The following is a 26,901-nucleotide window of genomic DNA, read 5'->3' on the forward strand; positions in this document are numbered from 1 at the left end:
TTGTATAATGTTAACGTTTACCCCCCCGGGTGGAATTGAAGAGTCGCATAGTGTGGTGGAGGAACGATCTCCTCAGTCTGACAGTGGAGCAGGATGGTGACAGCAGTCTGTCGCTGAAGCTGCTCCTCTGTCTGGAGATGATCCTGTTCAGTGGATGCAGTGGATTCTCCATGATTGACAGGAGTCTGCTCAGCGCCCGTCGCTCTGCCACAGATGTCAAACTGTCCAGCTCCATACTTACAATAGAGCCTGCCTTCCTCACCAGTTTGTCCAGGAGTGAGGCGTCCCTCTTCTTTATGCTGCCTCCCCAGCACACCACTGCGTAGAAGAGGGCGCTCGCCACAACCGTCTGATAGAACATCTGCAGCATCTTATTGCAAATGTTGAAGGACGCCAGCCTTCTAAGGAAGTATAGTTGGCTCTGTCCTTTCTTACACAGAGCATCAGTATTGGCAGTCCAGTCCAATTTATCATCCAGCTGCATCCAACATCCCTGCTGTGCCACCTAACAGCGAAGCGCTCACGATCCTTGCTGATGTTCTTTTGTCACTGACTGCATTTGGGTGCCATTGCAAAAAACTGAAAGTAGTCACTGGGGACTTCGTAGGGTGTGCTATGTCATGACACCGAAAAGTTACCTCAGCTAGAGATGAGTCAACTATAGTATAAGCTAGAATTTCATCCACAGCAGCAGGCACGCCTAGGAAAACAGCAAGCTTGCAATGTCGCAAACAGAATTTCATCTAGTGTGAGTAGTACTTTTAAGGACAGTGAGCCAATGTAAGGGACGGCCGGCAGCTCAACCCAACTAAGACGCCCCTGAGATGGAAGGATTGGGGAAGGCAGCTTTTCGAGGACACTGCCTCCCCCTACACACTAGATGGCAGCTCCCCTGGACTGCAGAGGTGCCCCGGATTCCCACAGTGTACTTTGGGACATGGAGTTCAGCTAAACAGCCCTGTTGGGTACCATGGGTGCTGCCAGGGGACACTGTGGGAAGATGCTGGAAGAATAAATTCTCACCTACCCAGGATGTACTAATGGATCACAAAGACGGAAACCCCGAAGTACTTCGGGGCTGATTGAAAAGTTTAATTCTCCGTCTGACCCGGAAGTGCTTGCAGGTCACATGGACGGAAGAGCACAAGCACTTCTGGGTCAAGGACTATTTAAAGGACTTCAGAATACCCAGCAGAGGAGTCAGAGTCAGTGGATAAAGCTTACTGGGAGGTGTGGAGGATAAAAAAGAGAGAGAATTGTTTAGTATTATTGTGCTATTTGATTGTATATTGTGGCTGTGGTGCTTGGGGAGCACTAGAAGAAAAGAATTAAACAACTTCTTGGTGCTTTTAACCTGTGTCTTGTGTGTCTGTCTGCTGGGTTTAAGGGGCAACAACGACTCCTGGTGTTCACACCACCTAAACAAGCCATGTAAATAGCAAAATGATCAATTCCACCACTCAATAATACAATTAACTATCAGAACATGCGGACCTTCGGTTCACAAATAAAAGGGACTGGAAATCGTTGTAGGAGATGGCGTAACATGGAAGTCCAAAACAAAAGAAATGTTTCATTGAGGGCTTGGAAAACACAAACACAAACCAATGCAAGAATGTGATGAAACATTAAACCATCCATTCATCCATCCATCCATTTTCTGCTGCTTATCCAGGTCCAGGTCACAGAGGTACAGAGGGACATCCCATTCACCCTCCACCTCCTCCAACTCTTCTGGGGGATACTGAGGTTTTCCCAGGCCAGACAAAAGATGTCATCTCTCCAGTTGGACAGGCCTGAAGTACCTCCCCAGAAAGACGTCCTACCACCTCGAACCATCTCAACTGGCTCCTTTCAATGAAGAGGAGCAATGACTCTCCTTTGAGTTCCTCTGGAATGTCTGCACTCCTCAGCCTTTCTCTAAGTCTGCATTTCTAGATGTTTTCCTTGGACAACTTGGCCATTAGTTAACCAAGTGAGCTTGATGGACTAAATAGTCTCCTCTCATTTGTGAACCTTATGTTCTGATTCTAACTGTTAAACATTCACTACATTTATCATTTTAATGAGGCAGTCCACATTCAAGCTGATTTTTTGTAGAGTGGTGTGGCTATACTTAGTTCTTTGAACCTGAAATTCTCACCTAAATAACATAAGATTAATGTTTAGTCTTCAAGAATGTACTAAATGACTCCAGGTACTGTACCTTTAACAGATAAGCCAAAGAGCTCCTCTCCACCGGAGTACGTGGTGTATTTTCTCCACAGGTCATCAAATCTTGACTGGAAGGTCTGCAGCCTGTCACTGGCTTCCTGGGGGGGTATGCCTTCAACTCCCGGCCCACTAAAATACAACAATCATAACTCTTTCACCATGAAATATGTAATAATATTCATTATTTTCATGAGCATTGGTGTTTTGTGATTAATGTAAATAGGTATATGTTTCAGTGTATACACTGTTATGACACTTTAGAAACAAGAATACAATTAGCATGTTCTCAGAATTATTGGTCTAGAAAGATAACGCGACTTAGACATGTATAGTATAGTTTACAGTTCCAAAATTAACATTTAGAGATAACTCAAATTTAATTTTATATGTCATAAAATGTAGTTCACTTTTCCAGTGTCACATTGGGGAAGCTTAAAGGCTCGGATAATGGTAATTTCCTGCCAGAACACAGAAGGGCGCCGCTTGACTAACAACTGCATCATTTCCTCCCTCTGTAGGCTTGACGTCACTCCCAGTATCTCCCTGCCTGGACCCACTTGTTCCTGTGAGAAGTTCGTATCAGTGGGTGCTCCACCATCTTGAATCAATCTACTTGGAGACTCATGTCTGCAACAAACTTTTGTTTTCTTTTCAATGCGCTTATAATCTTAATGTTTTTAAAATTATACGGGGTTGGCCTACTGTGCCCCTACACTTTACAGCTGTCTATGTCCTTTCTTACTGTGGTGTAGTCGACAGGATTTTGCAAACATTGCTAGATGATGGAGCTTCTGATAACAAAAACCTCCGGCAGAAAGAGGCGATAGATAAGGCACTATATAACAGACAGACAGACAGACAGACAGACAGACAGACAGACAGACAGACAGACAGATAGATAGATAGATAGATAGATAGATAGATAGATAGATAGATAGATAGATAGATAGATAGATAGATAGATATGAAATGCACAATATAACAGATGGTATGAAAGGCACTATACAGTCATATGAAAACGTTTGTGAACCCCTCTCAGACTGCATAATAATTGACTCTCCTTTCAACAAAAAAGATAACAGTGGTCTGTCTTTCATTTCCTAGGAACATCTGAGTACTGCGGTCTTTTCTGAACAAAGATTTTTAGTGACGCAGTATTTAGTTGTATGAAATTAAATCAAATGTGAAAAACTGGCTGTGCAAAAATGTGGGTCCCCTTGTCATTATGCTGATTTGAATGTCTGTCACTGCTCAATGCTGATTACTTGGTGTAATGAGCTCGTTAAGCCTTGAACTTCATAGACAGGTGTGTCCAATCATGAGATATAAAGGTATTTAAGGTGGTCAATTACAAGTTGTGCTTCCTTCCCTTTGACTCTCCTCTGAAGAGTGACAGCATGGGATCCTCAAAGCAACTCTCCAAAGATCTGAACACAAAGATTGTTCAGTCTCATTGTTTAGGGGAAGGCTACAAAAAGCCATCTCAGATGTTTAAACTGTCAGTTTCAACTGTAAGGAATGGAATCAGGAAATGGAAGGCCACAGGCACAGTTGGTGTTAAACCCAGCAGGTCTGGCAGGCCAACATAAATCCAGGAGCGGCATACATGCAGGATTGTGAGAATGGTTATAGACAACCCACAGATTACCCACAGATTACCTCCAAACATCTTGCTGCCGATGATGTATCTGTACATCGTTCTACAATTCAGCGCAATTTGCACAAAGAACATCTGTATGGCAGGGTGATGAGAAAGAAGCCCTTTCTGCACTCACGCCACAAACAGAGTCGCTTGTTGTATGCCAATGTTCATTTAGATAAGCCAGATTCATTTGGGAACAAAGTGCTTTGGACTGATGAGACAAAAATGGAGTTATTTGGTCAGAACAAAAAGCGCTTTGCATGGTGGAAGAAGAACACTGCATTCCAAGAAAAACACCTGCTACCTACTGTCACATTTGGTGGAGGTTCCATCATGCTGTGGGGCTGTGTGGCAAGTTCAGGGACTGGGGACCTTGTTAAAGTCGAAAGTCAGATGAATTCAACCCAATATCAACAAATTCTTCAGGATAATGTTCAAGCATCAGTCACAAAGTTGAAGTTATGCAGGGGTTGGATATTCCAACAAGACAATGACCCAAAACACAGTTGGAAATCTACAAAGGCATTCATGCAGAGGGAGAAGTACAATGTTCTGGAATGGCCGTCACAGTCCCCTGACTTGAATATCATTGAAAATCTATGGGATGATTTGAAGCAGGCTGCTCATGCTCGACAGCTATCAACTTTAATGGAACTGGAGAGATTTTGTATGAAGAATAGTCAACAATACCTCCATCCAGAATCAGGACACTCATCAAAGGCTATAGGAGGACAGCGTCTAGAGGCTGTTAGATTGGCAAAAGGAGGCTCAACTAAGTATTGAGGTCATATCTCTGTTGGGGTGCCCACATTTATGCACCTGTCTAATTTTGTTATGATGCATATTACATATTTTCTGTTAATCCAATAAACTGAATGTCACTGCTGAAATCCTACTGTGTCCATAAGGCATGTCAGATATTAAAAGGAAGTTGCTACTTTGAAAGCTCAGCCAATGAGAAACAAAATCCAAATAATTAAGAGGGGTTCCCAAACGTTTTCATATGACTGTATAAATGATAGATAGATAGATAGATAGATAGATAGATAGATAGATAGATAGATAGATAGATAGATAGATAGATAGATAGATAGATAGATAGATAGATAGATAGATAGATAGATAGATAGATAGATAGATAGATAGATAGATAGATAGATATGAAAATTGACTAAAGTATTTCTTGCAAGGTGATAAATCATAAAGCAAGTTTTGCTGGATGGTGGAACTCATTGCTATTAAGTAGGCCTAAATGACTCCATGTATTCATTATCAACATTTATATCATAAGAATTGTCAAATGTTGATGGTTTCTTTGCAAAATTTACAACATTTCAAGACCTTCTCAAATGAATTGTGGTTTACCTTTCTTCATAATCTCTAGCAAAAGTCCGAACTTCAGTCTGAAAAGTCTTAACCCCGTCCACAAGATCAGACTTCATTGTAGGCTGAACAACGTAGAGAATATTCTGGGTGACTAACACCTGAGGGAAAGCAACACATGCATCAGTCATTTTGAAGGCACATTGATGAACAAGAGAGTTTAAAGAAGAAGTTACAGGATTTACAGTTGGGCAGTAGCACTGGTTGGCAAAATTTGCCAAATCGTTTCTCACAGTGATCCTGAAAATTCATCATGTGGCATACTAAGGTATCTTTTTTAACGCCCTAAGATTCTTTGTGAGGTTTCTGAGAAGAGGGTAGTGATAAATTAAAAAGGCAAGGGTTGATTCACATGAAATTTCACAATTGCTAAACGCGAAACTCATTAAGGAGTTGTTTTTTTGGGGTGGGGAAACAAGGAATACAAAATCCCAAAGCCTCATTCACACTGTTGTGTTTGCCTGTGTTCTTTTTTATAGCAAAGCATGAAATCCATACCACACCGGTACAGTTAATTCCATTCATGCCTTTCGTTCACATCAACTCAGAGCAGAGCAGTACTTTTTTTAAGAATTTGACAGGCTGCAAGTTTTCCACATGAAGACACACCAAAACACACCATTTAGCACATTACTGTGTTTCCATAGAAAAACTAACTGCACAGAAAGTCATCACTGCCCAAATCCTTCCTCCGCAGCCCATGAAATTATCAAGTAAATGCCTTATCCTGGCTGTGGTTATTTTTTTTTTGTGTTCCACTAGAGATCTTTAAAAACTAAATGACAGGTAGACACATTGCATTATCGTAGTATTCCCTCTACTTATCCTTTACCTGTTTTCTTTAAGGGTAAGTGTACTCGTCAAGTTCGTTATCGGATTGGTCTACTGTTGCACTTTAACATTAACACACACATACACACAGACCCTATCCACAACAGTGCCCTATGAATGACAAACACACAGCTGGTTAACCTCTGGGACTTTAAACAACACAAGTGCTTTAGGAATAACACAGCCTGTCACTCTCTCAGCACTTTAAGAGACCTACTTATTATCGGTACGAACAACATACAATGTTTTAATGATATCTCAGACTTAATTTTTCTTTTGGTCTACAAGACTACATTTAAACATACAAAGGCTCAGCATCCTTGACTATAGGCCATTTATCAGTCAAGAATGCCTTACTTTACGTCCTGTTCCCTACTGTTGAGTGGAGCTGTCACCCTCAGCTTTAATAAACCTTGCAGCACGGAGCATATGGCAAACCTCCAGCCGCACCAGGTGCTCAAAGAAATCTTATTACTTCAGTCACACTAGACATTAAGACAAAGCATAGAAAGTTAAAAGCAGTGTGGTATTTATTACAGGAATAATAATAATACCACTGGAACAAGGAATAATAGAAAATAGAACTGATAGAAAAATCTGGATATACAGTCCTGATCAAAAGTTTAAGACCACTTGAAAAATGGCAAAAAATCATATTTTGCATGGTTGGATCTTAACAAGGTTCCAAGTAGAGCTTCAACATGCAACAAGAAGAAATGGGAGTGAGACAAAACATTTGTTGAGCATGCAATTTAATGAAAACAACGATTAAACTGAAACAGGCTGTTTTACAGCTGATCAAAAGTGTAGGACCACACCTCCAAAAAAACCCGTAAACCCCCCCAAAACAGAAATCAAACTTCCAAACATGAACTCAGTACTGAGTAGCTCCACCGTTATTGTTGATCACTTCAAAAATTCATTGCGGCATGCTTGATGCAAGCGTTTCCATGAGGTGAGTGGGAACATTTCTCCAAGTGGTGAAGACGGCCGCACGAAGGGCATCAACTGTCTGGAACTGTTGTCCATTTTTGTAAACTTCCCTTGCCATCCATCCCCAAAGGTTCTCAATTGGATTTAGATCAGGGGAACAAGCAGGATGGGCCAAAAGAGTGATGTTATTCTCCTGGAAGAAGTCCCTTGTCCTGCGGGCATTGTGTACTGTAGCGTTGTCCTGTTGAAAAACCCAGTCGTTACCATACAGACGAGGGCCCTCAGTTATGAGGAATGCTCTCTGCAACATCTGGACATAGCCAGCGGCCGTTTGACGCCCCTGCACTTCCTGAAGCTCCATTGTTCCACTGAAGGAAAAAGCACCCCAGACCATTATGGCGCCCCCTCCAACTGTGGCGCGTAGAAAACATCTCAGGTGGGATCTGCTTGTCATGTCAGTAACGTTGGAAACCATCAGGACCATCAAGGTTAAATTTTTTCTCATCAGAGAATAAAACTTTCTTCCACCTTTGAATGTCCCATGTTTGGTGCTCTCTTGCAAAGTCCAAACGAGCAGTTCTGTGGCGTTCAAGGAGACGAGGTCTTTGAAGACGTTTTTTGTTTTTGAAGCCCTTCAGTCTCAGATGCCGTCTGATGGTTATGGGGCTGCAGTCAGCACCAGTAACGGTCTTAATTTGGGTCAAGGATCGTCCAGTGTCTTGACGGACAGCCAATTGGATCCTCCGGCTCAGTGCTGGTGAAATTTTTTTGGGTCTTCCACTTGACTTTTTTGTTCCATAACCCTCAGGATCATTTAAGAAATTCCAAATGACTGTCTTACTGCGTCCCACCTCAGCAGCGATGGCGCACTGTGAGAGACCCTGCTTATGCAGTTCAACAACCCGACCACGTTCAAAAAGGGAGAGTTTTTTTGCCTTTGCCTTCAGAACGTGTGACTACCTGACAGAAAATGACAATGAATCCACATCTTTGCACAGATTTGGCCTTTTCAAGGCATGTGGTCCTAAAATCTTGATCAGCTGTAAAACAGCCTGTTTCAATTTAATCGTTATTTTCAATTAATTGAATGCTCAAAAAATGTTTTGTCTCACTCCCATTTCTTCTTGTTGCATGTTGAAGCTCTACTTGGAACCTTGTTAAGATCCAACCATGCAAAATATGATTTTTTGCCATTTTTCAAGTGGTCTTAAACTTTTGATCAGGACTTGTATATATAGTCTTTAGAAAAAGCTTACGAAAAAGTAAAGATAACAAGGATGAATGTCGCAGGCGGCTTGTGATCGAGCACTCATACTTATTCATGATGCTTTTCTGAAGATCAGATGGAAACGACTTCACGTTGATGTCGCTCTGTCCTCCTCTGATGTCTTTTTCCCTTCTTCTTCCTCCCTTCTTCCTCACTTCCTTACTCGCTTACTTACTCAATCGCTCCTCAGAAAAGGCATATTTGTTCTAAAATTCTACTGGGGGGTTTTGCAAGATGTGATTGTTAGATATTCTGATTGTCTGGCTGTCACTATGAAGAATGAATTGACTGTCCGTTTTCCCAAAACATTAAAACTTTTTGATGTTCTCTGAGGTGTCGCTATGTCTTCCTTTCCCAGGCTGTAAAATAATTAGATGTCCATCCTTTCTCAGGTTATGAAGTAATTGAGCCACCAGCATGTCTTCCTTTCTATGTTGGAACAGCTGTTTTAAAAGTGAGATATAACTGGGAAGAAGACATGCTTTGATTTGTCCTGAATGTAGTTCATATGTTGTCTTGTCTTGAACAAAATATAATGTAAATATAAACCAAAATTTCCAGATTTTGTACCCCACAGCACGCATGCAAAATTAATGTGTAAAAATAATTCCAGACAGAAACTAAATGCATTTCTTCTTGTGGGAATGGCAAAAAAAGTTAAATGCAATTAATTTATTTTGAAGTGAAACGATTGAGTTTCGCTGGAAATCATTTCACTCATAACTAGATTCTTGTACGAGTGAGAATCATAAGGTAAAGGCAACGTACCCTTGAATACCGGTAAATGTGAGCAGATGAACTTCACAACTCTATCACTTCTCCACAAAGTCTCCCTTCAGATTGATGCCCTTCTTGTACCGTCCCACTAACTTCTTTAGGGAGAAGAAGCTTTTTGTCTGCTCCTGAATCTAGGTCTGCATCGCTTCCTTAACCTCATCAACAGAAGTGAACCAGCGACCACGTTGAGCCTCTACAAGTGGACCGAAGACGTTATCAGATCAGATCAGGGACGCAAGAGGGAGGAGAAAGACATTTAAACCGCGGCTGTTGCATTGCCTCCACCGTAGCGACTGCTGCATGGCGGATGTGCATTGTCATCAAGTTTTTGACTTCTTTTCTTTTGCTGTGAATTGCAGGTTTCAGTTGCCCCTCAAAGTATAACACAGTAGGTTGGACTTGTCACTGATTGCTCGTGTTCCTGAAAATGTGCAAGAATACGACACTTCACGTCCCAAAAGATGGTCATCATGATTTTCTTGGTGGAGGGCTGTCATTTCAATTTGTTCTTTACTGAAGAAGATGGGGTGTTTACACTGGATGCTTTGTCACATATTAATCAGATTACTAGGACAGCATTTTTTCACTTGAGAAATATAGCAAAAGTTAAACCTCTTATAACATTGCAAGATGCTGAGAAATGAGTTGACGCTTTTGTTTTCAGTCGACTAGATTACTGTAACACACTCCTCTCAGGACCACCCAAAAAAAGACATTGCAACGAGTACAGAATGAAGCTTCCAGAATCTTAAATAGGAAAAGAAAATCTGAGCACATCACACCAGTCTTAGCGTCACTACACTGGTTACCTGTGTCATTTAGAATTGACTTCAAAATCCTGCTTATGATTTACAAAGCCTTCAATAATCTGCTCCATCTTATATTTCAGAATGTCTTACACCTTACACTCCAAATCGTAACCTTAGATCTTCAAATGAGTGTCTGCTTAGAATTCCAATAGCTAAACTTAAAAGAAGTGGTGAGGCGGGCGGCCTTCTGCTGTTATGCACCTAAAATCTGGAATAGCTTGCCAATAGGAATTCGCCAGGCTAATACAGTGGAGCAATTTAAAACGTTGCTGAAAACACATTACTTTAACATGGCTTTCTCATAACTTCATCTTAGTTTAATCCTGATGCTCTGTATATTCAATTAATTATCATTATTATTCGTGGTGGCTCCAAAATCTGTACTAACCCCTACTTTCTCTTCTGTTCTTTTTCCGGTTTTCTGTGGTGGTGATCTGCACCACCACCACCACCTGATCAAAGCACCATGATGTCTCACCATTGATGGATTAAAGGCCAGAGGTCCACATGACTGTCATCATCAAGTCCTTCCATGTGAACCCTGATTACAATGAGGACTGATTGAGGTCACTTATGTTAGGTAGAATGCCTAGAGAGGGCTGGGTGGTCTCGTGGCCTCTGAACCCCTGCAGATTTTATTGTTTTTCTCCACACGTCTGGAGTTTTTTTTGTTTTTTTCTGTCCTCCCTGCCCATCGGGCATTACTTTTATTTAATGTTAATTAGTGTTCCCTAATTTTAATTATTTACTATGCCTTTTTCTCTTTCTTCATCATGCAAAGCACTTTGAGGTACATCATTTGTATGAAAATGTGCTATAGAAATAAATGGTGTTGTTGTCTCTTGCGTTCCACTTCACAGTGATGGACCCATGTCGTTCTCCACCTGACTCCTCTACTCTTTCTCATCCCATTATCAGTACACCCCACAGGTAAGGTGCCACTAATCTGCCCGAGCCTGTCTGCTGTCCAAGTCCTTTTGTAATGATTGAACAGATTCAAGATTATCTGCCAATCCAACTAGCTTGGTATTATCAGCAAACTTAACCAGCTTGTTATTTATATTCCTATCCAAATCATTTGCATATGTTAGAAGTAGCAGTAGCCCTAACACTAACCCTGGGGGACACCACTCTTAACTTCAACCTATTCTGATGAGGTTCCTCACACCACAACTCACCCTCTGCTTCCTCTGTCTAAGCTAATTCTGCACCCATCTACACACCACACTCTTGACTCCCACTTCTTTTAGTTTGATGCCCAACCTCTCATGTGGCACCTTATCAAATGCTTTCTGAAAGTCCAGATAAATAATATCATCTGCTCCACTCTGCTCGTATCCTTTTGTTGCCTCCTCATAAAATTCTAGCATGTTAGTAAAACACGATCTCCCTCTTCTGAACCCATGCTGACTTTTCAGAATAATTCCTGTTCTTGCCATGTGTTGCTCAATCTTATCTTTGATAATTCCTTCCATTAATGTACCAGTGACGCACGTCCATTAGTTGCTTGGATCTGCCCAATCATTCTTTTTATATAATGGGGTAATGACATTCACATAGAAAAATCACCTTTGGTGTCCTTTAACAGCTAATTATAAAAGTGCAATACATTCATATTAATGTTTTGTTTTTCTTTTTTGCATGCAATTGGTAATTACAGACAGAATTTAGATTGTTAGCTGTGCCACTAACATAAGAGAAGGAGAACAGCAAAGGTCTCTCGATGTAACTGCTTGTTTGACTTCCCATACAGATACTGAAGGGATGACCATTTATTTTATTTAATGTGTATACCTGTCCCATGTAGCTTGAAGTTTTAACTTCATATTTTTTTCAAAATGATTTCTCCATAGTGTGCAATAATTGCCAGTTTTGAATTATGGTCCATGCCCTTTGAGTTCCTGTACTAACCTTATTTTCTGGTTGAAAATCTCCTGAAAGACATCACCCTTCTTGCAGCAGGTGCAGTCTTAATGATGCTTTGATGCCATATGTCAAATTTCATCACTTGCTGTGTGGAGTGACATTTCTCTTGATAGCTCCTAGCAACACCATTACAAGTGGCTGGTGGTCATCTCCAGTAACAATCCACTCCAAAACACCAGACAATTCTTCACAACATTTCAGGAACTGGGTCGCTACCTCCACACACTGTTGACGTGTTCAGATCAATAAGCTGTTTGGGTGCCCATTTTGTACAAACTTTACAGTACCCCAAGTCATCATGCATCGTGGCGTGTGCAGATCCATAGCTGATATCCAAACATGCAGCAACAGTGGACCACATCATCCGTCAGTCTTCTCTGATGCAGACCTCCTCCATATCGATATGGGTGATGATGATGGCCGACCAGATTGAACTTCACTGCTCTTCATTGCTATGTCCGCTTTAAGCCTTTCTACCCTTTCATGAACTTTTCACTGAGTCCTGCAGTTTTCATGTCCATACTGAGCCAACATCCTTTGATGAATTTCAGCAGGTTTCACTCCCTCTGCCCAAAGAAATCTCACAATGGCATGTTGTTCAACTATCTTGCACGGTAGCTTCCATGTTCATTTGACCTCAGCATCAACTAGATTAATGGCAGAGAGATGCACTGTGTGTGTTCAAACTACCCATAAGCCACTACAAAATAATTGCATTGCATCAGCTTTTATCCATTGCAGTTACAGCAAAATTTTCAAATTGCCTTTACTTTTTGATTTACTCTCATAATCCCACCATCATGGGTTTGCATCTTACCTCTTCTCTCCCAGGGAGGACATCTCGATTGAGGAGGTAACATAACTCTGAACAATTCCTCATATTTAAAAAATAAAAATATCACGTTAAATCAATTTTCATCGCCCCCTCAAAGAGATGGTGGACCAACAGCAAAGTTCATGCATTGATTTAATAATTTTAATTTGGATAGGTGAGACAGAGAGAGATTTAATGAAAAAGACTGAGAGAAAGAGACGTGGTCAAAAATAACAAACCAGGTTCGAACACCAAGAAGTTGAACCAAACTTTTGCTAATCCTAATCACAAATCAAAAAATCTAAATTAAAAACATCAAAGCAGAGGATCAAAATGCCTGTAAGTAGAAAAACAAAAGTTAAAAGTGTAAAAAGGGTTTTGTTTATCCAGCCTTGTGTAAAGCAAGTTGATACGTGGTAAATAAAACATATTATAACATCAGATGGTGCACTCTCCCAGAGGCTTATGGGAGAATCGCCATAGCAATTGGAAGCACTGAACTCAGAAATGGGAGGAGCCCATGCAAAACAATGTGGCGTCTGCAAATAACAAAAGAAAAAATAAAGTTTGAATCGAAGAGATATAAAAATAAAATGACAACGACGACTAATTCTATAGGGTAAAAAACTCTAGAAAGGATAGAAGTAACATCTTTAAATACTCCAAGGAAAGGAATAATTATTCAAAGTTATTGTCTGTTTTTTTACCTGCATTTTTATTACTCTTTAATTTAATATTGTTTTGTATCTGTATGCTGCTGCTGGAGTATGTGAATTTCCCCTTGGGATTAATAAAATATCTATCTATCTATCTATCTATCTATCTATCTATCTATCTATCTATCTATCTATCTATCTATCTATCTATCTATCTATCTATCTATCTATCTATCTATCTAATAAATTAACAGATTTATGACCTTCTCTCATACTTTTCTTCTAAAACTTACCAATCATGTTTATTATTTATGCATTTAATAGGATTAAACACAACACATACAGTAGATGTTTGAGGAAGTCAAGGCTGACCTGAGCATTAACGTTCTTCCAGGCATAAGCCAGGCCATCAACCCTTTTCATGTCTGCATCATCAACCAAGAGCTCATGCTTGTTTAGAAGAGCAAAGGTCTCCTCGATGGGCCCAATAGTCATGTCGATTCGAATCTCTGCTTCTCTGATCTCTTTTAAAGCAGCCATGGCATCGCGGACATCATCCAGATCAGTGATGGGTCTATGCAGACGTTTGCTGAGAGCGTCAATGAAAGTGTAGATCTCCTCCATATCTGATGCAGCTTTCTTGTTCAGGCAGACTCCAAAAGCTTTCTTCCACTGGAGGCACTCTTGTGTGAGAGCCAGTTTCAGTGAATCCGTGTGAAGCTGGATTGGTCCCACGATGTAAACGGCAGGAATCTCAGAAATGTGAGTTTGTAACTTCTGTTAAAAAAACATAAAATAAATTTATAATTTCAGCCTGCAGTTGTGATAGAAGACAGTGCACAGTTCAGTTTAGAAAAGAGAGTGCTTACGGTGTAGGTGGCAATTTTTACATTAAAATCTGACAAAGATGGATTTGTCTTCTCAAATACTGCCACCTGCTCCTCAGGCTCCTGAAAATAATAATAATAAAAAAACACTTTTTATCAGTTAATATTCCAGTCATAAATATGAATTATGAATATGTAATAGACTAATAAATAAAAAAGAAGAAAGAGAAAAGATCCATTAAGATAGATAAGTAAGGCAGTGTATGACATAGACAGAAACAAATGTAAGAATATAATAGATAGATAGATAGATAGATAGATAGATAGATAGATAGATAGATAGATAGATAGATAGATAGATAGATAGATAGATAGATAGATATGAAAGGCACTATATGATAGATAGATAGATAGATAGATAGATAGATAGATAGATAGATTAGATAGATAGATAGAATAGATAGATAGATAGATAGATATGAAAGATAGATAGATAGATAGATAGATAGATAGATAGATAGATAGATAGATAGATAGATAGATAGATAGATAGATAGATAGATAGATAGATAGATAGATAGATAGATAGATAGATTGCCATCGCGATGTTGTGCATCACAGATGCAAGCACAGATGGTGCATCACAAATGTTTGTAGTAATGCATTTTATTACTAAAAATACTGGTGATGCACCATCTGTTGGAATGACAAATACAATATATATTTTTTACTACCTGCATAACAAAATACATTCCATTAGAGGGTGCACTACAAATGTTAACACTGAGATCAATATTGATTAAAGAGATTTCAAACCATTTTAGACCAGTAGCACAGTTAGTAAACTTATAAATGCATAATCAAGTAGATGTTCCTCACCCTCAACTCCCAGCATCCCCCAACCAATTAAATCCTTCATGTGAAATTAAACCACAAAAAAAAAACAAACCTGGGCCCACAAATGAGAGAAGCGTGAGAAGGCGTTCAACACGTTGACAGCGTCAGGTTTGAGGGCTGCAACGATGGAGCTGAGCTGAATCACAAGTTTGCTGATGTCTTTGTGCTCACGCAGCTGTTTGTCAAGAGTCTTCTGAACTATCTGCTTGGTCATTTTGCTGTCATCTCCAAGTTCTCTTGCTGCATTTTGTTCAATCTTCAAAAAAAAAAAAATGGACTTTTATAAAAGGGCGGCATGGTGGTGCAGTGTGTAGCGCTGCTGCCTCGCAGTAAGGAGACCTGGGTTCACTTCCTGGGTCCTCCCTGTGTGGAGTTTGCATGTTCTTCCCGTGTCTGTGTGGGTTTCCTCCAGGTGCTCTGGTTTTCTCCCACAGTCCAAAGACATGCAGGTTAGGTGCATTGGCAATGCTAAATTGTTCCTAGTGTGTGTATGCCCTATGGTGGGCTGGGGATTTGTTCCTGCCTTGCACCCTGTTTTGGCTGGGATTGGCTCCAGCAGACCCCCCCGTGATCCTGTGTTAGGATATAGCAGGTTGGATAATGACTGACTGACATTTATAAAGCATGATTAGGTGAGAAGAAACAAACGCAGTTTGTTCATTATATAGATGCATCAATAAATTTGCTTCTCTTTAATTGACTGCCTGTCTTTATTGCTTGTATTTATTTGCAGAGAGTGAATTTCAACACCTTAGGGCTGGGGTCCTTAAACTTGCTAATCCGAGGACTCAATTAAGAAAACCAGTTCCATACTGGGACCAAAGAATTGGATTAATACCATAATGACAGCAGAGCCAGGCACAGATAAACAACAATGGCCATGTGATAAAAACAGTAAATGGTTTGGTTTCCAAGCAAATTTCTCACAAGAAGAGTGGAAAGCACACATACAATGCTAATAAAACAATTATTACTGTACAGGGAATGATAACAGGGAAAAGAGGGAATATATTCCTGAGGTACTTTCAAAGTGACAAAGTAAATACACCCCGTGGAATTTGTTGACATTTTTCAAGCAAACACCAGATCTTCATGCAATTTGGGCTGCTAACTCAAAGGCTGCCGGTTTCAATCCTGGCAGTGACAGAAGGAATGCTACTCCGATGGGTCCTTGAGCAAGGCCTTTAACCTGCAATTACTCGGGGGTGCTGCACAAAGAGCTGACCCTGCACTCTACCCCTAATTTGGGGTATACAAAAAAACAGAATTTCCCCTCTGGGATTAATACATTATACCGAAACAGTGCCTACAGATAAAGGTGTAGCGATGGTACACAAATGTAAATGTTTATTAACTTTTTTAGGGCTTCTTCTTTTTTCGGCTGCTTCCGTTAGGGGTTGCCACAGTGGATCATCTGGTTCCATATCTTCCTGTCCTCTCTATCTTGTTCTGTTAACCCCATCACCTGCATGTCCTCTCTCACCACATCCATAAACCTTCTCTTAGGCCTTCCTCTTTTCCTCTTCCCTGGCAGCTCTATCCTTAGCAACCTTCTCTCATTATACCCCTCATCTCTTCTCTGCACATGTCCAAACCAAAGCAATCTCGCCTCTATGACTTTGTCTCCCAACCGTCGAACCTGAGCCGACCCTCTAATGTCCTCATTCCTAATCCTATCCATCCTCGTCACACCCAATGCAAATCTTAGCATCTTTAACTCTGCCACCTCCAGCTCTGTCTCCTGCTTTCTGGTCAGTGCCATTGTCTCCAACCCATATAACATAACTGGTCTCAGTACTGTCCTGTAGACCTTCCCTTTCACTCTTGCTAATAACCGTCTGTCACAAATCACTCCTGTCACTCTTCTCCACCCATTCCACCCTGTCTACACTCTCTTCTTCACCTCTCTTCCACAATCCCCATTACTCTGTACTGTTGATCCCAAGTATTTAAACTCATCCACCTTCGCCAAATCTACGCCCCTCATCCTCACCATTCCACTGACCTCCTTCTCATTCACACACATGCATTTTGTCTTGTTCCTACTGACCTTCATTCCTCTCCTCTCTAGAACATATCTCCACCTCTCCAGGGTCTCCTCAACCTGCTCCCTACTCTTGCTACAGATCACAATGTCATCTGCAAACATCATAGTCCAAGGGAACTCTCGTCTAATCTCATCTGTCAACCTGTCCATCAACATTACAAATAAGAAAGGGCTCAGAGCCGATCCCTGATGTAATCCCACCTCTGTCACTCCTACCGCAGACCTCACCACTGTCACACTTCCCTCGTACATATCCTGTACAACTCTTACATATTTCTCTGCCACTCCCGACTTCCTCATACAATACCACAGCTCCTCTCTTGTCACCCTGTCATATGCTTTCTCCAGGACCACAAAGACAAAATGCAACTCCTTCTGGTCTTCTCTAAACTTCTCCATCAACATCCTCAGAGCAAACATCACATCTGTAGTGCTCTTTCTTGGCATGAAACCATACTGCTACTCGCTAATCATCACCTCCCTTCTTAACTAAGCTTCCAATACTCTTTCCCCTAACGCAGTTAACGCTCAGAACGTTTAGTGAAACGCCATCTGTAGGATGATTAGGAAGTTCACACTATGTAACTATCTCTATATATATAAAATCCAAAGTTTGTCTGTCTGTCCACTTTTCACAAGAGAACTATTTGGGTTTTTTTCTATAATTTGCTTGAACATTCTGGTTGATTTTGCGACTTCTCTCATCATGCTAAGTATCATAGTTCGCTTGCGGTACCGATTTATTTGCGCAAATCCGAGAGAGACGCAGTGGGCTGAGGGGAGGGGGGCGGGGCCCTCCTTACTCACGTGCCAGCCTCAGAACGTGTACCTTACCTCCAATTAGATACCGAATGAGAGAACTACTTAACTGATTTAAATTTGTTTTTTTTTCTATAATTAGCTTGAACATTCCGGTTGATTTTGCGCTAAGAATCATAGTTCGCTTACAGGAGAGATATACAGTGCATCCGGAAAGTATTCACAGCGCATCCCTTTTTCCACATTTTGTTATGTTACAGCCTTATTCCAAAATGGATTAAATTCATTTTTTTCCTCAGAATTCTACACACAACACCCCATAATGACAACGTGAAAAAAGTTTACTTGAGATTTTTGTAAATTTATTAAAAATAAAAAAATTGAGAAATCCCATGTCCATAAGTATTCACAGCCTTTGCCATGAAGCTCGAAATTGAGCTCAGGTGCATCCTGTTTCCTCTGATCATCCTTGAGATGTTTCTGCAGCTTCATTGGAGTCCACCTGTGGTAAATTCAGTTGAGTGGACATGATTTAGAACGGCACACACCTGTCTATAGAAGGTCCCACAGTTGACAGTTCATGTCAGAGCACAAACCAAGCCTGAAGTCAAAGGAATTGTCTGTAGACCTCCGAGACAGGATTGTCTCGAGCCACAAACCTGGGGAAGGTTACAGAAAAATTTCTGCTGCTTTGAAGGTCCCAATGAGCACAGTGGCCTCCATCATCCATAAGTGGAAGAAGTTCGAAACCACCAGGACTCTTCCTAGAGCTGGCCAGCCATCTAAACTGAGCAATCGGGGGAGAAGGGTCTTAGTCAGGGAGGTCACCAAGAACCCGATGGTCACTCTGTCAGAGCTCCAGAGGTCCTCTGTGGAGAGAGGAGAACCTTCCAGAAGGACAACCATCTCTGCAGCAATCCACCAATCAGGCCTGTATGGTAGAGTGGCCAGACGGAAGCCACTCCTTAGTAAAAGGCACATGGCAGCCCGCCTGGAGTTTGCCAAAAGGCACCTGAAGGACTCTCAGACCATGAGAAAGAAAATTCTCTGGTCTGATGAGACAAAGATTGAACTCTTTGGTGTGAATGCCAGGCATCACGTTTGGAGGAAACCTGGCACCGCTCATCACCAGGCCAATACCATCCCTACAGTGAAGCATGGTGGTGGCAGCATCATGCTGTGGGGATGGGAGACTAGTTAGGATAAAGGGAAAGATGACTGCAGCAATGTACAGAGACATCCTGGATGAAAACCTGCTCCAGAGCGCTCTTGACCTCAGACTGGGGCGACGGTTCATCTTTCAGCAGGACAACGACCCTAAGCACACAGCCAAGATATCAAAGGAGTGGCTTCAGGACAACTCTGTGAATGTCCTTGAGTGGCCCAGACTTGAATCCGATTGAACATCTCTGGAGAGATCTTAAAATGGCTGTGCACCTACGCTTCCCATTCAACCTGATGGAGCTTGAGAGGTGCTGCAAAGAGGAATGGGAGAGACTGGCCAAGGATAGGTGTGCCAAGCTTGTGGCATCATATTCAAAAAGACTTGATGCTGGAATTGCTGCCAAAGGTGCATCGACAAAGTATTGAGCAAAGGCTGTGAATACTTATGGACATGGGATTTCTCAGTTTTTTTAATTTTTAATAAATTTGCAAAAATCTCAAGTAAACTTTTTTCACGTTGTCATTATGGGGTGTTGTGTGTAGAATTCTGAGGAAAAAAATGAATTTAATCCATTTTGGAATAAGGCTGTAACATAACAAAATGTGGAAAAAGTGATGCGCTGTGAATACTTTTCAGATGTTCTGTATTTGCGCTAATCCAAGACAGAGGCTGTGGGCAGAGGGGAGGGGGAAACATGATGTCAGGAGTGGGGAGACGGGCAGGGCCCTCCTCACTCACGTGCCAGCCTCTGTTCGAGTTGGTCTGCCTCTGCGTTTTGGAGTGACCTTGTCTCCACTTAGCTAGCAATACCTGGTTGTGTATTGATTTTTAAAATTTGTCCTGTTTCATCAACACGCGGGGCAGAGCCGTGGTTGACAACTAGTGTATGTATATATATTGTGGTCACCTGGAGCACTGCAGCTCCCCAAACTTCCAATACACAGGCTTGGACACAAGTTGCATTGAAAACAGGGCTTTATTTGGTGTGGAACTCTTACAGCAAGTGTTTCCCACACCACAACAATGAACCAAGCTCTGTTGAAAACAGCACTCAGAAATACTTGTTTCTTGGACTTTCTTTCTCCTTCTCCATTGCTCCTCACCAGGCTTCACCCTCCCTCCTCCCGACTTTGGCTGCTCGAGTTGTAGCAGGAAGGTCCTTTTATGTAACACCTGGAAGCACTTCCGGTGTCCCGAAACTGTGGCTCAGAAGCACTTCCAGGTGAAGTGGATGCCCAGAAAAGTAGGGCTCACCAGTCCCCTTAGCCCAAACACCCCCACCTCAAGCAGCACCCACGCACCCAAATAGAGCCAAGTTGACTAACTCTATTTTCCAAGATGCCCTGTGGGAATCTGTTGCAATGCCGTAACCCAGGGAGGCAACGGAGCTGCTGTTTTATACACTTCAGACTTACCTGAAGCTGTCTGTGATGTAAATGTGCATAGGTCCACAATGGAATATTTTTTGCCATGAACAACATAGATTGTACTGCTTTGTTGATGTTGTTCTAGAAAACAGAAAAATGAAACAAAATAAAGTTAAGATTGTACTATCTGCAAATAGGACAGTCAGTTCGGAAAATCAGAGTGAGGCAGAGAAGAAAGAAGAGAGCGGAGGTCCAAAACCAAATGTCCACAAGACAGAACATCAAAAAGGTGGAGATTGGATCCAAAAGCCAGTAATTAAAATAATAAGTCAAATGAGTAGCTAGGTTTGGTCCAATCTCAGAAACAAAATGTCCATCAAGATGGCCATTTAACCAGGTGATGACCCTATAGGCCACACCCCTGGCAACCAGGACCTGCATCATGACAACTGAAAACACAAAATAGCTGTCCCATAGTCTAAATAAGGGCAGCATTTGAAAACATGTTAAATCAAAATCAATTTCTTAACGAAGGCTCCAATCAAGAAAATAAGCAAAGAATTTAATTCCCCAAGTGCACAAACTCTAGAAATGACCCCTAGATGATTTTTGTAGACTGCAGAAAAGCCTGGAAACATTCAAAAGAAACTCTGTTCAGAACACATAGGGCATATGAGAGCTTTTGAGAGCCAATGCGAAAAAGGATATTAGGAAGGCTAAAAGACAGCTGGAGAGAAATATTGAGAAAAGTCTAAGATGACTCAAAGAGATTCTTTTAATATTTTAGAAGTAATAAAACATTCAAGGAAGAGATGAAGAGCACTAGGAATAGTAATGGTGACCTAAAACATACAGACAAGAAAAGAGCCTCCCAAAAGTAACAGGGACTACTAAGGAGGTAAGTAGTGACTTGAAAATTTATTGAGAGAGAAGTGCTACTTGAAGTGCACAAACTCAAGAAATGATACCTAGGTGACTTATATCGATATTTTTTATAACACAAATATTCTGGAAGCATTGAAAAGTATATTCTTAAATTCAAGGCTTGGGTAAATTTGTTGACAATGAAATTTAATGTCACTAAATGTAAAGTAATACACGTAGGAGGTAAAAAATGTCAGGTTTGAATACACAATGGGAGGTCTGAAAATCGAAAAGTATGCCTTATAAGAAAGAATTAGGAGTTGTAGCAAACTCGCCAGATGGTGTTGAGAAGCCATTAAGAAGGCTAACAAACTGTCAGGTTATATAGTGCCTTGATGTGTGGAATACAAGTCACAGGAGGTTATGTTGAAGCTTTATAACACACTAGTGAGGACTCATTTGGAGTATTATGTGCAAGTTTGGGTTCCAGGCTACAGAAAAGGACATAGCAGCACTCGAGGAAGTCCAGAGAAGAGCAACTAGTCTGATTTCAGGGCTACAGAGGATGAGTTATGAGGAAAGATTAAAAGAGCTGAGTCTTTACAGTTTATGCAAAGGCAGATGAAGAGGAGATATGATTGGAGTGTTTAAAATTATGAAGGGAATTAGTTCAGTAGATCGAGACTGGGACTTTAAAATCAGTTCATTAAGAATACAGGGACACAGCTGGAAACTGTTAAGGGGAAATTTCACACAAACATTAGGAAGATTTTCTTCACGCAGAGAACCACAGACATGTGGATTAAGTGATGTAGTAGACAGTAGGAATTTAGGGACCTTCAAAAATGGTTGTGATGTTATTTTAGAAGAATTAAGTGGATAGGACTGGCAAGCTTTGTTGAACCGAATGGCCTGTTCTCATCTACAGTACATTGTTCTATTGTTCTAATGAAGGTGCCAGGCATGACCAGATGTGCCATATTGGGTCAGTACCTACTTTACATTAAATTTTGCCAAGATAGGCCATTATTCTCCATGACTGTAAGCTGGATAAAAAGGCTGGAAAACTAATGCAAGGACGTTAATGACTAACTGCTTTAAATTTGTCAAAGATAACTGCATATTACATTTGACGAAATGAAACGGGGTTCCAGGCAGCAACTGAAGATTCAAAGTGATGTCATGAAAGCCATGTGTATGTTAGGCAACGTCCACACTACTATGTTTTTGTTTACAAATGCAGACATTAATCTCCATTTTTGCTTTTTGCCCACGCTAACCGTGAGTTTACATTCCCCAGAAACTAAGAGTCTTGAAAATGCTCTGCAGAGCTGTATATTTCTGAAAACATTAGTTCAGCATTTCAAGTCATGATAATTATGTTATACTAGACAAAGAGCCCGTTTCGACAACGTAAGATGAAACGGGCACGAGTGGAATAGTAATAAGTATAAGCACCACAAACCTGATACAGGTGTATTGAGTGAATGCGTAATTGAATCAGAATGCGTAATTAGGCCTCGAGCTGTAGTCGAAATCGCCTTTCAGGCCTCTAGAGCTTTAATCGAAGTCGCCTTTCTCTTTGAATTTTTGCGGCCATAAATCTGCCGCCTGCCGCGATGTTGGGGTTGGATGTCGGTCTCGTAAGGTTTTTCGGGCAGCTGCGCAGAAGGCAACTGCGCATTCGGCTTCGGACGTGCGTAGAAGGCGACTGCGCATTTGGTTTTGGATGGACGTGAGTGAGTGAGTGAGTGAGTGAGTGAGGGAGTGAGTGAGTGAGTGAGTGAGTGAGTGAGTGAGGGAGTGAGTGAGTGAGTAAGGAGGCTGGCGAATTATGTATTAAGATTCTTTAGCAATGACATTTTTTTCCTCTTATTCACAGGATTTGCATAATGGTTTCTAGAGATCATGAAATTCCCAGCATCGCAGGTCAAGGAATATAAAGCTCAGCCTCTGAAACAAACGGGACTGATGGACTGAATTTCTCATGTTCTTATATGAAAAAACCTGACCACCCTGTCCCATTGTCGAAAGCTCAGCCCTAAAAACTGAACCAGGCCAGATATGGACTGGAGACACCCATGAATGAATTTAAAGAGCACATTACAAAAACCAAAGGCTAAAGGGGAAAAAAACAAATTTAAGTCAAAGAGAAAAAAAAAAATTGGTCGGTGATGTGGGGTACGAAATCTATATATTTTGGTTTATATTTCCATTATATTTTGTTCAAGACAACAGATGAACTACATTTAGGACAAATTAAAGCATGTCTTTTTCCCAGTTATACCTCACTTTTAAAACAGCTGTTCCAACATAGAAAGGAAGACATGCTGGTGGCTCAATTACTTTACAGCCTAGGAAAGGAAGACTGAGCCGATGCCTCAGGCTATTGATTACTTTATGGATGGACATCTGGGGCAACAATTTGGTTTACAGCCTGGGAAAGGAGGACATGCCGATGTTTTAGGCAATATCAAAAAACTTTATTATCTGGGAAAAGAAAGATTAAAGAGTTTGAGAAAAATTTATCCATCATATTGACAGCCAGCCAATCAGGTGCATGCAACAATCATGTGGTGTGAAACCACGGCATGAAACTTTATAATAAATATGCCTCATTTGATTACATCTTGCCTGAAGAAGGGGCCTGAGTTGCCTCGAAAGCTTGCATATTGTAATCTTTTTAGTTAGCCAATAAAAGCTGTCATTTTGCTTGGCTTTCTCTACAATCATAATGGCTAACACGGTACAACACCCTAGTACTACAGATATGCCTCATTTGAAAGCAACGTCAGAAGAAGAAAACAAAGACACGTGTGACCAGTTTTCATCTGATTGTCAGTTAACAGCATTTTCATGAACATCGATTGCTAAAGCAAACACTGCCCTGGGACATTCATCCTTGTCATCTGTTACTTTTTCATAAGCTTTTTCTAAAGACTATATATACCCAGACTTTTCTATCAGTCTTATTTTCTATTATTCTTTGTTCCCTTGGTATTATTATTATTCCTGTAATAAATGCCATGCTGCTTTTAACTTTCTATGCTTTGTCTTAATGTCTATAGAGTGATTGAAGTAATAAGGTAGATTTCTTTGAGCACCTGGTGTAGCTGGAGATTTGCCATTACCTCTCTGCTGCGAGGTTTATTAAGGCTGAGGGTGAGAGCTAACAGTATATAAAGTAAGGTTTTCTTGGCTGATAAATGGCCTATAGTCAATAGTGCTGAGCCTTTGTATGTTTAAATGTATTCTTGTAGACCAAAAGTAATATTTAGGTCTGAGATATCATTAAAACATTGTATGTTGTTCATGCCGATAATAAGTAAGTCTCTTGAAGTGCTGAGTGACAGGCTATTATTCCTATAGCACTTGTGTGTTATTCACAGGGCACTGTTGTGGTGAGGGTCTGTGTGTATGTGTATAGCTATGTATGTGTGTGTTCATCTTAAAGTGCAAAAGTAGACCAACCTGATAACGAACTTAATGAGTACACTTACTCTTGAGAAAACAGGTAAAGGGTAAGTAAAGGGAAATGCTACTATAATACAGTAGGGAACCAAAATGGAGTTTCTTTGACTATCTACCAGGATGGTTTGAGGAACGCTTCTTAGACCCACCAAGGTATGCCAGTGTGTGCTTGTGGTGATGATGATGTCACATGTAAAGAGGTCAGGGTCACATGACTTAGAAAGGCAGATCGAGCCACAACTAAGATGTCTGCCAAAATGAAAATGGTCTGAAAAAACATAAAACCACCGGTCTTAGGTTAGAAGGACCAGTTAATGGACTGCAGAAATTTCATTTGTGTGCAGCAGAATGTTAACAGCCTACAAATACAAAGAAACAACTACACTGATTTCTATTTCATATGCAGAAATATAATGTAGTCAACTTCTCCAAAATGTTTTTTAAAATACGTTGATGATATTCACAAAGTTGTGTTACCCATCTTCCTCAAAATGACAAACAGGCTGCACAGGCCTTATCGAATTGAAGCTCACTCTTATTTCTTACCTGAATTTCATCCAAGCTTGGCTTCATCACAACATTTGGAATCACCAGCTCAATAGAAGCCTTGAAGACTGGCGGCTGACTTGGGATTTTAGTAAACTGTGCAGATGGCAGGTATTTAGAAGAAACGACGTGCAGACGCCGCTTCAAAGCATCCAAGGAGCGCCTAGTAGCTGAAAGATACAAAACGGAAGAAGTTACTTGAATAACACAAACATTCATGTCACGCTTGTTTATTTAATGCCTTTTCCTCTTTTGTGACCATCAGTATGAGTATAAAGGAAAAATCTAAATTAAATAACATATTTTATAGTGGCAAAAAATAAAATATGTTGCTGATTATTATAATATTGTAGTTGTCACCCCAAACTCTGGACACTAAACACTGAATGCCATCAGTTTGCACACTTTGATGTCACATGCAGCATCTCTGTCTGATCACACACTTGGCAACCTACGCCATTGCCATAAACATTTGTTGAAATCCCTTTGGCAACCATTCCAGCCAAAAGTCTTCTTGGGTCTGACATAACAAGTTCCACACCCCTGGATTTGGGGATTTTCTGCCATTCTCCTCTGCTGATCCTCTCAAGTTGAATGGAGACCATCAGTGGAGAGCTGTTTTCATGCCCCCCAAGAGATGTTCGACTGGGTTCAAGTCAAAGTTCTGGCTCGACAGGTCAAGGAGATTCCCAGAGTTGATCCAAAGCCAATATTGGGTTGTTGTCTTTGCTTTTAGTCCTGCTAGGAGTTGAACCTTCAGCCCAGTCTGAGGTCCAGAGTGCTCTACAGCAGGTTTTCTATCAAGCAGCACCTTAAGGGAATCAATAACTCCTTGAAGAAAGAGGAGGTCCTGTTGTTAACTGTCCTTCTACTCCCACATGCAGTTTCGAGATGAACCCCAGGGAAGATGTGTGACCGAATTTTCAAGGTTCCAATAAGGCCCTGTCCTCTACTGTTGGGATGATATAAGTAAGGTTTATCTAATCTAATCTAATCTAATCTAATCTAATCTAATCTAATCTAATCTAATCTAATCTAGTCTAAAAGGAGGTGTGCCCAAGCATGATCATCTCATTCTGACCTAGATGACCTAAGTTGCCTGATGCTAACATTTTGTGAAGGCTGGACTGGACCACTTTGTCTTTATCAAGCCTACAGGTTAAGGTTTTTGTTTTACTGAAATTAAATGGGGTTGCCTGGTTGGCTCCCCAACTATTACTGTGAACTCCTTGTATCATTCAGGAAAGTACACTCTGTACTTTGATCTGTTCAGCGTTCCCTCAACCCTGTCTAGTCTCCCAGTTCCAGTCAAGAGAGACGACGCAGCCACCACCATGCTTCACCACCGAAATGGTATTGTACAGGTGATGGGCAGTGCATGATTTCCTCCAGACATTGTGGTTATCTTGTTTCCATCCGACCATACAATCTCGTTTCTCGCAGTATACATGTTCTTTAGATTCCTGAGTGCATATTCTGATTGTTCTTCTGGAAGTTTCTGTTGTGACAAGAAACTAACAAGATTTTTAAGGAGCAAACCTGGAAACAGAAAAGGTCCAAAACCAGGAGAAGAGCCAAAACAATGAAGACAGAAAATTGAGGTCGCAAGGACAAAAGGAAAGTCAGGAGCCCAAGACATCAAATCAGAAAACAAGAAACATCCACGATAGGTTCAGCAAAGGTTTTTGATATCTGCAGCACAAATG

At 40.9% G+C, this 26,901-nt stretch overlaps 1 protein-coding gene across 1 annotated transcript in view; it reads right to left on the bottom strand.

Moving 5' to 3' along the window:
* LOC114641854 (dynein axonemal heavy chain 5-like) overlaps nt 1–26,901 on the bottom strand; it is a 329,984-nt gene that overhangs the window by 200,590 nt on the left and 102,493 nt on the right. Inside the window, exons 22-28 of the mRNA XM_051928805.1 lie at nt 25,196–25,365; nt 20,363–20,455; nt 15,029–15,232; nt 14,122–14,202; nt 13,625–14,029; nt 5,222–5,340; nt 2,207–2,343 (exon numbers count right to left, since the gene is read on the bottom strand). Of these exons, the coding sequence (XP_051784765.1) occupies nt 2,207–2,343; nt 5,222–5,340; nt 13,625–14,029; nt 14,122–14,202; nt 15,029–15,232; nt 20,363–20,455; nt 25,196–25,365 (1,209 nt within the window). The remainder of the gene's footprint in view (nt 1–2,206; nt 2,344–5,221; nt 5,341–13,624; nt 14,030–14,121; nt 14,203–15,028; nt 15,233–20,362; nt 20,456–25,195; nt 25,366–26,901) is intronic.

This window comes from Erpetoichthys calabaricus, chromosome 6, assembly GCF_900747795.2.
Source record: "Erpetoichthys calabaricus chromosome 6, fErpCal1.3, whole genome shotgun sequence".
NCBI classification, from domain to species: domain Eukaryota; kingdom Metazoa; phylum Chordata; class Cladistia; order Polypteriformes; family Polypteridae; genus Erpetoichthys; species Erpetoichthys calabaricus.